General features: G+C 37.1%; 3 protein-coding genes across 5 annotated transcripts in view; 2 read left to right on the top strand and 1 right to left on the bottom strand.

The window, feature by feature from the left end:
* LOC107681695 (vascular cell adhesion protein 1-like) overlaps positions 1–4,828 on the top strand; it is a 23,087-nt gene extending 18,259 nt beyond the window's left edge. Inside the window, exon 5 of the mRNA XM_016478008.1 lies at positions 4,680–4,828. Within this exon, the coding sequence (XP_016333494.1) occupies positions 4,680–4,828 (149 nt within the window). The remainder of the gene's footprint in view (positions 1–4,679) is intronic.
* Positions 4,829–5,702: 874 nt separating this feature from the next.
* Positions 5,703–12,074, bottom strand: extl2 (exostosin-like glycosyltransferase 2). Of its 2 annotated transcripts, XM_016478044.1 has the most exons (6): positions 11,989–12,074; positions 10,884–11,311; positions 9,042–9,112; positions 8,821–8,936; positions 7,421–7,654; positions 5,703–6,725 (listed from the first exon to the last, which is right to left on the bottom strand). In XM_016478044.1, the coding sequence occupies exons 1-6, from the start codon at positions 11,991–11,993 to the stop codon at positions 6,668–6,670; spliced, it is 912 nt and encodes a 303-aa protein (XP_016333530.1). In that variant the 5' UTR covers positions 11,994–12,074; the 3' UTR covers positions 5,703–6,667. The 2 variants fall into 2 exon arrangements, with proteins under 2 accessions (XP_016333530.1, XP_016333529.1); XM_016478043.1 differs by lacking the exon at positions 5,703–6,725 and having other exon boundaries at positions 7,150–7,654.
* Positions 12,075–12,532: 458 nt separating this feature from the next.
* The window catches only part of LOC107681729 (uncharacterized oxidoreductase ZK1290.5), an 8,320-nt gene continuing 5,608 nt past the window's right edge, over positions 12,533–15,244 (top strand). The window contains exons 1-6 of one of the 2 annotated variants that reach the window (XM_016478047.1): positions 12,533–12,838; positions 13,079–13,327; positions 13,426–13,527; positions 13,605–13,696; positions 14,286–14,468; positions 14,824–14,883. In XM_016478047.1, the coding sequence (XP_016333533.1) occupies positions 12,766–12,838; positions 13,079–13,327; positions 13,426–13,527; positions 13,605–13,696; positions 14,286–14,468; positions 14,824–14,883 (759 nt within the window). In that variant the 5' untranslated portion in view covers positions 12,533–12,765. The remainder of the gene's footprint in view (positions 12,839–13,078; positions 13,328–13,425; positions 13,528–13,604; positions 13,697–14,285; positions 14,469–14,823; positions 14,884–15,244) is intronic. The other variant, XM_016478048.1, reaches the window with a different exon arrangement.

Genomic DNA, 15,244 nt, shown 5'->3' with positions numbered 1-15,244 from the left:
CCCCCTGTATATGTATGTATGTATGTATATATATATATATATATATATATAAATAAATGAAATAAAAAGGCTGAGCGATACAAAATCTTAAAATATAAAAGTGCCACTTTGTCCCACTACATACATTTTGCATTTGGTCGTAGAACTACAAAATCAGTTTAAATTTACGATTTTAATAATGATTTAATGAGATTTTAGTTGTTTATGTAGAGTTCTAATTTTAGAGGTTTATTTATGTAAATGCTGCGTGAAATTTGATGTGTTTTAATGGCCGTGCGCGCTGAATACTGGAGTCTCATTCAAACACGGAGGGAGTTACCATGGAAACGGAGCGACAACACCAACTGACAAGCCGCAAAACTCCGTCTCTCGCTGTTGTTTTCCCTGCTTTCAGGTTTAGTCCCTAAAATCACACAAATATCACATACAACTGTTCCAGACACTTTTTTTTTTTTTACATGTAATTGATATGCTTCTGTTGAATATTTACTTCATAGAAATGGTTTACAGTCTTCGAAAAAGTCCGTTAGCATTTCAACTGTTTTCAGACGAGGTAGGATACCCCTATAGCTTGAGCTCTTGTTTATGAATGTTCGGACTTTTAATCACATCTTTATGTGTATTTGAGAGGTTTTGATAGCTTTGTAAAGGGTTTGCTGTCAGTTTGTCAATGGTTTATTGGAAGTGGTCTAACTTATTTTGCCTAAAATATGTGCTGTACTGTTTATCGGTGATCTCTTATGGTAAACAAATATTGATAAAAAATTGTTCTGTGGTTTCAGGAGTGATAATATAATCTCGCTACAACAGAAGAGAAGCTCCAAGATTTCAAAATTTCTGAAGGGAGCTGCTGACAGAAATGCAGGAAACAGATAATCATCAGCTTCGGTGGCGTAGATGGTAAAGCGCGTACAGTGATCCCTGACGTGATCGACCCGGGTTCGAATCCGCCTTTTACCGAACTTTACCGAACAGATAATTGCCACTATTTGCAATAAGAAAATCCTGCTATTTTAACATAGTGTAAATATCATATTGTTAAAAATACTGCTATTTTCACTTAGTGTAAATAGCATCTAAACCCTGTAAATCTTTATGCAAATGTGGGGGCGTGTTAGAATGATCCGTTTTAGGTAGGCGTGGTTGACTCTTAACTTTTATAAAGAATATCTCTTTGGATTTGAGACTTTAGTCTTTGCAACTTTACAGATCTTCTTTATGCACCAAGAGCTTGTAACACTCCAAAGAGAAAGGAACAAATTGAAATTGCATCACATGACCCCTTTAATTAAAATAATGCAGACTTAGTGAGCAGAAGAGATTTTTTCTCCAAAAACATTGTAATGTTTCCAAAATGTTGACAGGTACTGTATAACATAGTTACCTAGTGCTTATATTGCTTAAATACCATTAATTGGATGGATTTGTGGCCCAAGACGCTGGGATAGGCTTCAGCCCCCATGACCCTAAAGAGGATAAGTGGTTTGGAGAGTAAATAGATGGATGGATGAACTTCCAAAATACTTAGACTTTCTTTGATTTTGTTCCTATTCTTACTGCTGTTCAGCTTAAAAATACCTTTCCATTGTCTTTGTTTGTCATTTTGCATCATTATACCTGTGCTAAACCTATTAAAATAAAAAATAAAAAACTAATGAAAGTGACTTTTTTGTTGTTGTTTGTTACAGGATCCTATGTACCCAACCTCAACCATTCATCAGAAGGATTGTGAAAGCGGGAACTCTTTGAACCACCAGTGGCAGTTTCCATGGGATGAAAAAACGGCATAGTAGTGGATGATGGGGGTACTGACATTAAACTGCAGTATTCACTGTATTACACACTAGGGATGGGCATTTTTGTTAATTTTTCATTTCAAGTACTGATAGGTCTTTATTTTGATGGTCTGGATGGCATGCTGTCCTAACACTAACTAGTCAGAGCTCAGGTACCACCCAAAATGCTGCCATAACGAATCAGAAAAAGAGAAATATGTAAAGTCACGGTGATCATCGAGTACTCTGACTTGACAGAGATGATTGATCATGAAAACAATGATTGCAGTGACTTTAAAAAATGATCAATCATTGCCGTCAAGTCTGAGTACTCTACAGTAGTACTTGTGCACATCCCTATTAAACACACATACCCAGTATTGAGGTATGATGTATACTGTAAATGCAATAAACATTTATCTTGTGAAGTCTTTTTACTTCTGGATTTTCTTTTTTTTTTTCAAAATTATTTTATGAACAATCCTCTTAAAGAAAATTTATAGTATGATAAATTTGAGGATATTGATCTGGAGCATACCTGCAAACTAGCTGCTTTTCAGCGAAATTCGCTGTTTTGAATCAAAATATGTCATTTACGTGAATCATAGATCCGAAGATTTTTGGGGAAAGTTGGGGGTTGGAGAGAGAGAGAAAGAAATTGCAAGCTCATACACTGGAGTGAGACCATAAGTGTGTTCGAACAAAGTCCCTTTCTCAGTTCAACTTGAAGCAGCACCGCGCAGACCGATCGCTGTATGACCGCGCGAGAGCTGCGGAGAGCAGATGGCTCCGCATGCTTTATTTTTATTTATTTTTTTACTTTGAATAGCTTTTATTTCCATATTTCTAATATATTGTAATCACCACACATACAATTGTCTGTTACTCTTACAGAAAGCAAAGAAAAGGGAAATTAATCGGTTCAGAAAAAAGCAGTGTCCACATATTTCTCTTGAAACTCAGACACTTGTAAACAGAATAAAATGTTTAAACTTCAGTTAAAATTACTGAACTAATATTTGGTTGCATAACCATTCTTATTGATAACTACTTTTTTTTTTTTTTTTGGCTCCACATGCTTTCGAATCGCTCTCGCGGTACTTTGATGTCATACAATGATAGGTCTGCTTAAAGTTGAATACTCCTCATCTCATGAGCTGACCCTCCGAGCCGGTCCATTTTGACGGCACACTTACGCTCACATCCGCATGTAAACATGTCGACAGCGTCGAAGTTCTTCATTGTGAGTGAAGCAGACTCAAAAGTTCGCAATTTTTAATACAATATTGACTGTTTTTGCTCAAGTTCGCTGACAAAGTTTCAATCAAAGCCAGCAGAACTGTTGTGTCTCCCAGCAACACACAGCAGTGTTTCATTTCTGAATGAATCCACGTTCTTGAACGAATGGGTACCGGGTGCCACGCCCCCCCATCTTTGCAGCCGACACTTGACTCAGAAAGCACTAGTATATTAATAAATAATTAAAATGTCTTCTTTTCCCCTGACACATTCATAATCACTTTCCCGGTGCAATTGCTTTATGTAGGGCAGGGGTCTCCAAACTCGGTCCTGCAGAGTTTAGCTCCAACCCTAATCAAACACACCTGAACCAGCTAATCAAGGTCTTACTAGGTAGTATACTTGAAACTTTCAGGCAGGTGTGTTGAGGCAAGTTTGAGCTAAACTCTGGTCCTCAACCACACCCCTTGCATTTGTTATTTTTTTCGTCTTGTCAAAATACAAAATTCGTTTAACATTTTGCGAGAGGGAGTAAAATCTTTGCATGGCAGGGGCAGCTCAGCTGCCACTCGACCTGCCACCACTATTTGCACCTGCCATTCGACCTGCCACCGCCAAATGTGCCTGCCACGTTACCCGTCACCGCTGAATTCACTTGCCTCGCGACTCGTCACCACTATGTATATTTATTTATAAATACGACATCCGTCTTTAAAATTATAGGCTAAGCAAAATATGAACAAAACAGAGTTGAACGTCCTTCAAGGACAGCGCATCCACACTTTGCTCTGCCATCATTATTCTGCTCTATCACTCATCGACCACCTGCCTGTTCTGTCTGAGGGCCATATATTCACCGCCGGTACAGCCTGCTCTGTGCACAGACCCTGCAAATAAAACGCATGACGCAGAAAGCACTGGTCCATTTGTGCAGCGCTGTTCTGAAAGGACGTCGGGAATGGGATATTGTTAGACCACCCGCTCCCGTTCAAATTACACCAGAGTTACCGACCGCTACCGCGCTTTAATCGGAAATGTAATCCCGCGTCGCAAGAAATCTGTTTGGGTCCCGCGGTTCCCGGCGTTGTGCCCAATTCTGACCCCTGCCAGATTATTACCCCCCTAGTATTGGTAGGTTTAGGGTTAGGTGTGGGGGAGGGGTTAGGATTAGGGGTGGGGTTAGGATTAGGCAATCAGATAGCGATTTCAACGAGAGGGGTAATAATTTGGCAGGGGGTCGAAAATGGGCACAACACTGGTTCGACTTCTATAGCCTACCTAAACTTTTGGTTCCATAAACAAGTATCGCTGGGAACATTTTACGTTAAAACAGCTTTCCTTGAATCCAGTGTTCTATTGAAAATGTCTAGTAAGAAGTTACTACTGTAGTAGCCTATGACTGAACTTACTCCAAGGTGCGGTTTTGTAACCGGCATACATCGAGTAAGAAAGTTTTAGGTTAATCAGATAAAAAATGTGTTGCCAAAGAAGCAGTGGCTTTTTTAGCAATTAAATAATACATGAACAAAAAAGAAAAAAAAAAAACATATCTACAACACCCTTTTGCTGTGACTATATTGAATTTATAGCAGTGAGGATGGAATATTTCAGTTAGATTTCTGTTTCTCGAATCTAGTTGATTTTTACTTTTTTTTAATCCAGCAGCACAACATGACATCTGGAGAAAGCCAGACCTGCCTGTGGCCATCCTGCCGGCTGTAGGGTCAGTGTCGCTGTTGACCGCTGCTGTACTGCTGATCCGACACTGCAGAAAGAAAGCCAAGAGCAACTCCAGTAACATCACACTCGACTAAACTTTTAAGTTTTTGAAATGTCTCTTATGCTCATAAAGGCTACATCTATTTGATAAAAAAAATAAAGTAAAAATAGCAACATTAAAAAATATATTGTAAATATTTAAAAGTAGTTTTTTATATTTTAAAAATTTAATTTAATTTCTATGGTGCTGAATTCTCAGCATCATTATGCCAGTCTTCAGTGTCACACGATCCTTAAGAAATCATTCTAATATGCTGATTTGGTGCTCAAGAAACATTTCGTATTATTATCAACATTGAAAAATGTTTCAAAAGTTTGGGGCACATACATATAAAGAATTAATATTTTTATTCAGCAAGGATGCATTCAATTAATCTAAAGTGCCAGTAACGACATTTAACAAAAATACTAAGCAGCAAAAACTGTTTGCAAAATTAACAATAAGAAATGAGAATTAATAACTGAGCACCAATAATAATTTATAATAACTGAGCACCAAATCAGCATATTAGACTGATTTCTGAAAGATCATGTGCCACTGAAGACTGGAGTAATGATGCTGAAAAATCAGCTTTACCATCACAGGAATAAATTACATTTGAAAATATATTCAAACAGTTCTTTTCAATTGTAATATTTCACAATATTACTGCTTTTACTGTATTTTTTTACCAAATAAATGGAGCCAAATAAAATTTTGACTGGTAGTATACATTTATTCTTGGATATATAAACTTCAAACATATAAAATATCAAACTCCTTTGAGAAGCAGAGGTAGATTATGAACGTGCCAAATGAATAGGTCTGCACATAACTGCACACAGCATTCAGCAAATAGCCAAAAACAGATTTTTTTTTTTTTTTTTAGTTTTACAGATTTATTGTTTTACCATATTCACTAAATTCATATGGTTTCATCTAAGTTCAGATTAAATTTTGGCACAGATAAAAGGAAACTCCTTTCCTCAAACTTGCTGATGCATGCTGAATTTTCCTTTTTCTCTGCAAACAATGCAACAATAGTTTTGGATTCATTCAACCTGCTAATTGTTACAGGCATTGTTAATTCTCTTCCCGTTTCTGTTATCAGTCTATCAAGCACGATTTCATCGGGAAGCTTCATTCCTGATCCAACACTCTAGGTGTTGAATGTAATACAGTGAGCATCTTGTGCTCCAAAACAACAGCCAAACAAAAGCCATTTCAGAAGGTCTTGATTTAAATGGCTATTGTGGAAATACCACAAGCTTTCAGAAACCCAATATGCTGAAACTGGACGGACTACATGAATACAAAAGAAAAAAAAAAAGTTTTCTAATGTTTGCTCGTCATTTTGCCTATAATGGCTGTGTATAATTAAGTAGGTGTTGACTGAGCTCTAACGTCCTGAGAAATCTCTCATGTGCCTTCCTGATATGGTCTGTGATCATGGCTTTTAGTTTAGTCTCGTTTAAGTCAATTTTCACCCCTTTTTGATAAGGATGCAGGAAGGGCGACAAAAACAATTATGCTTAGAAGTGCTCATAAAGTTGTGTAAATTGAATCAGACATTAATGTTATGGGCACTTCTAAGCACAATAGTTTTTGTCACCCTTCCTGCATCCTTATCAAAAAGAAGTGAAAATGACTTTAAAAACAAGACTAAATTAGAAACCATGATCAAAGACCATCTCAGGAAGGCACATTTGATAAGACATTCTTGGCATGTTTTATTTTGGTTCTTTTTGCAGTAGTCAGTCGTGTACAGTAAATCACACATCTACTGGTGTTTATTCTTTTACTTTCATTGTTTCTCCATGTAGCCATTGTTAAATAAATGATTTTATATAGCAGATCCGGTGTAGTTTATAGTGATATTCATTTCAAACTTTCATTAAACAATTGTTGTACTGTTGGGTTGCCGCTTGGTAAATCCAATGAAAATCTGGATCCTGAAGTAAAACATAAAGTGTGTTAAAAAGAACAAAAAAAACCCCCATTTAAATGACTGATTAACACAAAATTTTACTATTAGTATTTTACTGTTTTATTCAGAATTATTCATAAGTTAATATCAAAACTAAATTAAACAACAAAAAAGGAAATATAATGTAGATGAGGTTTTGTAGATTTTTGTCACAGTTTAATTATAATGCTGTAGTATTTTGAATTAATTTTTCTGAGTAGTAAATTATTTCTATATTTTTCCCTTTTAATGATAATAATAATAATAAATAATAATATTTATGACTCAAAATAATACAGCACTAATAATTAGTGTTAAAAACCACCTTCATCTACATTATACTATGTTGGTAAAGGTGGAGCACTAAATTTCACACTCCATCTACTGAATATATGTGAGGTATACAAGACAAATAACCGGGTTTTGGATGAGATGTGTACATTTTGACATGGTATGTTTCCAAAAAAGTTGATCTAATATCTCAGAACTCAGATCGTATGTGTCTCTCAAACGTGCTGACATCAGATCCTGCTTTTGTGATTAGCATAGCTGGGGAAGCCAAACTGTGAGATCATGATATTGGAGTAGCGGAGCGGCATGTTGCCGTAGATGTGTGTCAGCTTGTTGAGGCAGTAGGAGCGCTGCAGCATGTGCTCCGCTCTGTGCCACATGCCCACATACCCGCTGCTGGCTTCCTTCTCCAGATTCCGCATGTCTACGGGCTTCACGAACACCCCAGAGGGCCGCTGGAGTCCGGACGCCTGTGAGAGTTGACGTGCCACGGCAAAGTTCATGGCGATGTCGTCACAGTTCTGCGTTTGGTCCACCAGAGCGTGTACTTCACCTGGCTGCTCTTGGAACAGCTGCAGGAAGCGCCGATGGAAGAACGCTGCACCCACTAGGATCATTGAATACCTACAGGAACCATAAAATGACATTTATTCTGCTGTATTGCAAAGCTGCACATTTAACATTCATAATATGTGACCCTGGACCACAAAACCAGTCATAAGGGTCGATGTTTTGAAATTGAGATTTATACATCATCTGAAAGCTGAATAAATAAGCTTTACATTGATGTATGGTTTGTTAGGATGGACAATATTTGGCTGAGATACAACTATTTGAAAATCTGGAATCTGAGGGTGCAAAAAAATAAAAATATTGAGAAAATCGCCTTTAAAGTTGTCCAAATGAAGTTCTTAGCAATGCATATTACTAATCAAAAATTAAGTTTTGATATATTTACGGGAGGAAATTTACAAAATATCTTCATGGAACATGATCTTTACTTAAAATCCTAGTGATTTTTGGCATAAATGAAAAATCGATCATTTTGACCCATACAATGTATTGTTGGCTATTGCTACAAATATACCCCAGCGACTTAAGACTGGTTTTGTGCTCCAGGGTCACATATATATGGGTCAATGACATGTAAGACTGTCCACAATAAAGGAAAAATCTAGAAATAATTAACAGTTTAAAACCAATGTTTTATATATATATATAAATAAGGTTTTGAAAACCTTTGTACAATTTTCAAGTGTCCATTGAATTACTTTAAGATAAACGTATCTTTGCAGATGTTATTTATTTATAAATTCTTGGGGAGTCGCACCAAATGACATTTACCAACCTGAACTAACTATAGCTTGATATAAAAATGTCAAATTATTTGATATTTGAAGAGACTTGACACTGTCACAATGGCCTGCAAATGTCCTCTCATGACATCATTTTCTATTCCACGTTTTGTGTGTCTGAATAAATTAATAGACAGGACAAACATGAACATGTCATTGATCCATATTTCTGAGTGAAAAATGTAGGACTTTAGTCCTTATCTGTCAGGAATTGACTGGATTGTGAAGTGTTTGTTATATGACAGGTGGTTGGAGTCAAAGGGTTATGAAAAATAAAAGTGCAAAAGGACTTAAGGTTGTTTCAGAAGCAAAGTGAGTTATACACATGCATGCACCAATAAGTCCTGGAACATGTATTTAAAAAGTTTCATGTCAACGTTACTTTGACTACACTTTCGCATTAACCTGGAAAAGCTGCATTATTCCCAGTCTCACCTGTCGCCTCCACCTTTGTCTGGATCCTGAAGCTCAAAGCTGCCGTAGCTGTACACTCCGGATGCTGTGCTCACATGCTTACGAGGAACAAAACCCACGATCTGATCGGAGAATTGCTACAACAGAAATAAAAAAAAAGATAAGTTAGGGTCTGTGTCTCTGAAGAGTTTTTGAAAGAGCATTTAAAACTCAAGTAAAGCACAGATGAAGTTTCCTATTACCTTCCAGACAGAAAATGTAAAGCTGATATCAGGAACACTGACCAACGTGTCATCGTCTAGCATCAAGACAGCTGCCCAGATGAAAGACAGTGACGGTCAGTACAGTCTCACAGACAAGCACACAATAAACACAGCTGTAATGACATATAGGGATAGTTCCTGATGACTTTCTTTCTTCTGTGGAAAGTCAATGGTCATCAATAGTGTTTGGATACCACCTTTCTTCAAAATAATCTTTTGTGTTCTGAAGATGAATGAACCTTTTGGAATCACATGAGGGTTAATGACAGAACAATGACAGAATTTTCATTTTTGACTGAACTGTCCCTTTAAAAGATCTCCGTTTTGTTTGTTGTTTCAAACCCATATGAAATACTCTTTTTTTTTTTTTTTTTTTTTGGGTCCCATCTATAAATTTAAAATATTTGAACCTTTTCCAAAAGTGACTGTATGATTTTGAGATTCATCTTTTCACACTGAGGACAACTGAGAGACTCGTAAGCACTTACAGAAGGTTCAAACACTCACTGATGCTCCAGAAGGAAAAACCATGATTGATTGATTTTGAAGATCAGGGTAAATGTAACTTATTTTGTCTTCTGAGAAACATGTAACCATCTTCTGTAGCCTCTGAAGGGAAGTACTAAATGAAAAATATGATATTTAGGCAAAATAAGAAAAATGTACACATCTCCATTCTGTTCAAAAGGCTCTTAATGCATGGGTTTTCTTTCTGGGGCATCAGTGAGCATTTGAACCTTCTGTAATAGTTGCTTACGAGTCCCTCAGTTGTCCTCAGTGTGAAAAGATGGCTCTCAAAATCATAAAGTCACTTTTGAAAAAGGTTCAAATATGCAGACGATGCTGGAAAACCAAAGAATGTGCAGGAGCTGGGGATTTTTCTGAAGAACAGCAGGCAGTTGAACTGCTCAGGACTCATGAACAACTATAGCAAAACCGAAAAACAGTCGTGGATCATCCAGGAAACGACACACGGTATTAAGATTCAAGGGTGTGTAAACTTTTGAACGGGGTCATTTTTATTATTTTTATTTTATATTTTATTATTTTTTCTTGTGGAGTATATATATATATATAAACATCCGTTATGTGAAATAGCTTATTCAGGACAGTACTAAATAAAAAACAACATGCACTTTTCATGAGCTCTCATATTTTGTTAACATTATTAATATACAGGTGCATCTCAAATTAGAATGTCGTGGAAAAGTTATTGGTCTTCTGAAGTATTCTAATTTGTTGAGATAGTCAATTGGTGGGTTTTTGTTAAATGTGAGCCAAAATCATCACAATTAAAAGAACCAAAGACTTAAACTACTTCAGTCTGTGTGCATTGAATTTATTTAATACACAAGTTTCACAATTTGAGTTGAATTACTGAAATAAATTAACTTTTCCATGACATTCTAATTTATTGAGATGCACCTGTATATTTAAGATTCACAGTGCGGCCCTAAAATACGAATTGTAATTTTAACCTTAAACCTTTAACCTTAAAGCAGACATTTAATTTCCTTTTATGTATATAAAATCACTTTTGTAAATTTAATTTGATGTGGACACCAAAATGGGGCCTTTCATCTTTGACCCATTTACAGAAGTGCTGTTAATCAGCACGTTCCCTTTTAAATGAATAAAAAATACATTAAAAAAAAATATGTACACATGCGTGTTTTAATTGAGATTTTAAAAGATAATTTATTTTCTTATGGCGTGCAATATGTCATTGGCTCTAAATGGAAAAAGGTGATTAGGTTAAGAAATCTTTGGGTCAATAATCGGTCGAATCACCTCTCGTTCATGTGAGAATCACACACCCACCATCAGTCTTGATCTCGGGGTGCGGCTGCAGGCGATTGCGCATTCTGTTGACGCTCTGCTCTTTGAAGATGATGGGCACAGGGTGTGGGCCGAGGGCATCCCACAGTTTCCTGGGCGGCAACTCGCTAGGGTTGTTCCACACTATGATGATGCACTGCAGGTAAGGCACAGCTTGATAATGGTTGAGGAGCTTGAGGAGAATATCAGTGCGGTTATAGGTTTGCATAATTATAGTAAAACTATCCTCGGGGTCCAGTAGAGTGAGTGAGTTGTTGGAGCTCTGACGGAGCTTGAGGAGAATGCTGCGGTCCTCATTATTAGGCAATAAGAAGGTCAGAGAGACTCCGGCCAGAAGCAGCAACAGTATAGAGGCGATGAAGAAGTGTGTCCGCACACGGCCCAAAGACCTGCAGCAGCACCAACGAATCCTGATGAGGAGAAGACAAGAGCTTTAAAGAGATGGCTTACTCACTTTCATGGTCCTGCAAACCTGTAGGATTTTCTTTCTTCACTAGAACAAAAAAAACAAACAAACATATTTTTGCAGAATATACACACATACACTGGTCAAATAAATAAATTTTAAAAAACAAAAATGGGAACACTTATTCATCGCAATATAACACCAATTCAAATAAACCTCAGGGACTTTAATCTGTCCAATTAGGAGACATGCGTGATCCATCCACGTTTCATCTGTTACTGCATTTGCAGAATTATCAATGTCTGGATTCATTGGTGGAATTTATTAAAGGGTACATATATAACTGATTGCACTCTCATACAACTTCACTGTGACCATTTCTTTGCAGGTTCCATTAAAAGTTGTTGTTGTTTAATAGCCCAAATAAAAAGTTCCATATCGAGCAAACACACTAAACAAAGAGTGATGTGCCAATACATGCATGATAAGAGTTTGAAGTAACGTTACTTAAATTATTGTGTGACTCGTAAACATTCTGATTAATGCTTGAAGGCTGGAAGACTAGCAAGCACTCCACGCGACGATTTAACGCATGCATTTAGAAAATAATCTCACTAGATCTGTCATGACAAACACGTATGAGTACATTTACATTCTGAAACAAGACAAAGCAACACGTACCTCATATTCCCATTTTATGAGATCCCAGAAGGAAGTTTACTTTCCCGCGCAGGCGCACTGAGCCTCTTATAGTGAACAGCTGTGAGTCGGTTCGTTGTAAAGAACCGGTTCTAAACGCGATTCAAAAGATTGATGGTGGAGAAATATATAGCTTTTATTTACTATTTCGACACGTTTTTTAATTAATAATTGTGTTTATTGTCGGTTCACTGATTCAGAGAGTCAACAATGTCCGAATGATCCCCTTCTGTCCGTTTCGTGGCAAAGTTCAACCAGTTCACTAAAAAGATTCGACTCAAAAGAACGATTCGTTAACGTCGCTCATTTCTTTGCGGAGAAAAGTTTGGTACTGGTAGATCCTTTGAGGTAGTTTTAATGTATTTATGGAGGTAGAATGACGTCAAAAAGATTTGCATACGCAGGGTAATTTAATTTACGCTTACAGTCTTATGTACACTTCCACAACTCTTACCCTGCGTATGCAAATCTTTTTGACGTCATTCTACCTTCATATGTATTCCCATTTTATCCGCAACTTCACGATATTACAGAAACGCCTGCGTTCTGTCCTGTAGAGAGCGGTAGTGAGCCAGCGACTGAGCTGCATCACTGAAACGACAAAATTACGCTATATTGATGTGCGCATGCCCAGTAGCCACAGCTGTATGATCCCTTCTAGCCTTAACCGTTTTCGTTACAGATTAACGTTACACCTCGAGTCGTTTTGTGTCATGTAATAAGCGTCTCCAGAAGAGCTCTTGAGCTGCAGACTGCAATATGGTGACAGTTCCCAGCAGCTGCCCTACTGTACCGCTGTCCAATGGACGCAACATTCCCATTCTGGGTTTAGGTGAGAACAAGCTCATTCCTGACATTCGCATGCAACAACTAAGTGTTTCTACTCATTGCTTGTCACGGCAGTGTTTGGTAATATTTCCATGCTTCTAGGTTTTTGTTAGTGACACCGAAATTGGTAACGTACAAGCATTACTGTTCAATTTTAGCAGTGTTAAATCTCTTTATTGTCACTACAGTTATACACTGTGTAACAGTTACTGTCTTTTAATTGCTGTCCTCTCTTGTTCCACAGGAACATCTCATGTTGGAGGTTACAGTCATGAAGCAGTGCGCTGTGCTCTACAGGAGTGTGGCATAAGGCATATAGACACAGCCAAGCGTTATGGTTGTGAAGAGGCTTTGGGGAAAGCTGTGGTTGATAGTGGAGTACCACGAGAGGAGCTCTGGCTCACCACCAAACTATGGCCTAGAGATTACGGCTACCAGAGCACCAAACAAGCCTGCCGGGACTCGTGTGCCAGGCTGGGGGTTGATTATTTAGGTAAATGTGTGACCTGTTAAGTCAAAGGTAGAGTTCTATGGCTCGAAAAGTGCCAGATTTCTTTGTAAACAGTCCTTGGAATCAACTCCTTTCCACAGACCTTTATCTGATGCACTGGCCGGACTGCATGGTTCCAGGCGTCTCCAGTCGTGAGGTCCGAGCAGAGACGTGGAGAGCTCTGGAGGAGCTTTATGATGAAGGTTCATGCTCTTTTAGGGTCATTCTACAATTTAGAAATGATAGTTTGTAGGTAATGACCCCTTCTCCTTTGTTGCAGGTTTGTGTCGTGCCATTGGAGTGAGTAACTTTCTCATACACCACTTAGACGAGTTAAAGGATCGTGCTGGAATTGTGCCTCATGTTAACCAGGTATGGCAAAATGGTTGAGAATAATTATTTTAGAGAACAGTAATTACTATTATTTACTTGCTTACTAGCATGTTGGCTGTTTATTAGTACTGTTTCTTACTCTGCATGAACATATTCTAGATCCCTTACAACTACTACCAATAAGCAGCAAATTAGGAGTTTATTGAGAGAAAACTTTAATAGTGAATGTGTTCCCTAATCTAAAGTGTTAACGAAATTTTAAAAAGAAATTACATCAAGAAAAAATCAATAAATGTAGACATTTTATTTGTATAAAACATATGCAATAAAAAAAAATACAATAATCTCAAAGATGCCTAAAATAACTGAACTTCATTTAAACTTTGGTCATAAACGGTTATGTAGAATTATGCAGGTTTCAATGTAATGAAGATCTTTATTCGCCATAATAAAACCAAAACATTTATTTTCTACACTCCGTAAAATCCTAAATAAACTTTTGTACATTTTATTTTTCAATGCCATTACTACAAATAAAGCAGTTATTTTTTAGTCCAAATGAAAACAATTACAGAAAAGAAGGGTATATATAAATGAAAACTTGTCACTGTGTTTGATTTACTTGCAGGTGGAGTTTCATCCCTTCCAGCAGCCACTGGAGCTGGTTGAATATTGCCGGAAGGAGAATATCGTTTTTGAAGGCTACTGTCCTCTGGCCAAAGGTCAAGCTCTCACTCATCCATCAGTCATGGAGCTCGCCCAGAAATACGGCCGCAGCGCGTCACAAATATGCATACGCTGGAGTATCCAGGTACAGTTTGCATTTCAGTAGATCGTCACCAGTTGTTGATATGGATAGTTCACCCAAAAATGAAAATCAACTACTCACCCTCAAGCTGTAAATGTTAAATCCCTGTTTCCTATTAACTTAAGATCTTATTACTCTTCATATGAAAGTATGCTGAAAGCGGGTTATGAGTCACTGTATAGTTTCGTAATATTTGTGAAGCATCCTGTCTGTTACGCATTACAGTAATGCAATGATCATCTTCCAACTGTGAGTTTTGCTCTTGATATATTTTTTTCTTGTCTAGAATGTCAAGCAAGTATAAATCAGAAGCAGCAGTTATGTTACTCATTTATTTTAGTTGTACATTTCATTTCAGCACGGAGTTGTCACAATTCCAAAGTCCACCAAACCAGAAAGGGTCCATGAAAACTGCCAAGTAAGTTTGTATCTCGATCTTAAAGCTGCAATTTTTGTGCAAAAGAAAATAACATAAAAAATGTTATACAAATTATAATATCAAACCTTACTGTAATTAGCTGAACAGTGCAATTTATATATATATATATATATATATATATATATTGCTACATTTACAACTAATTATTTTCCCCACTTACTAAACCACATCCACAGAAGTAAAATAAAATTTAATAATAATATAAATGTTTGTACCAATTTACAGAGGCTGAGCTATGGTGTACGAAGTTGATAATTATTTTATTCTTAGTTCTCTTAAAGGGATAGTTCACCCAAAAATGGAAATTCTGTCATTAATTACTCACCCTCATGTTGTTTCA

This window comes from Sinocyclocheilus anshuiensis, unplaced genomic scaffold (assembly GCF_001515605.1).
Source record: "Sinocyclocheilus anshuiensis isolate Anshui unplaced genomic scaffold, SAMN03320099.WGS_v1.1 scaffold436, whole genome shotgun sequence".
NCBI lineage: Eukaryota > Metazoa > Chordata > Actinopteri > Cypriniformes > Cyprinidae > Sinocyclocheilus > Sinocyclocheilus anshuiensis.
Note: the sequence above shows the minus strand (reverse complement) of the source record. Positions and strands in the feature narration are given on the sequence as shown.

Coding starts and splice junctions, on each gene's coding strand:
- extl2 (XM_016478043.1), bottom strand. Junction 9,113..10,883: donor CCCCGAGATCAAGACTGATG/GTGGGTGTGTGA, acceptor TCATCTGGGCAG/CTGTCTTGATGCTAGACGAT. Junction 7,655..8,820: donor GACAAAGGTGGAGGCGACAG/GTGAGACTGGGA, acceptor TGGTTCCTGTAG/GTATTCAATGATCCTAGTGG.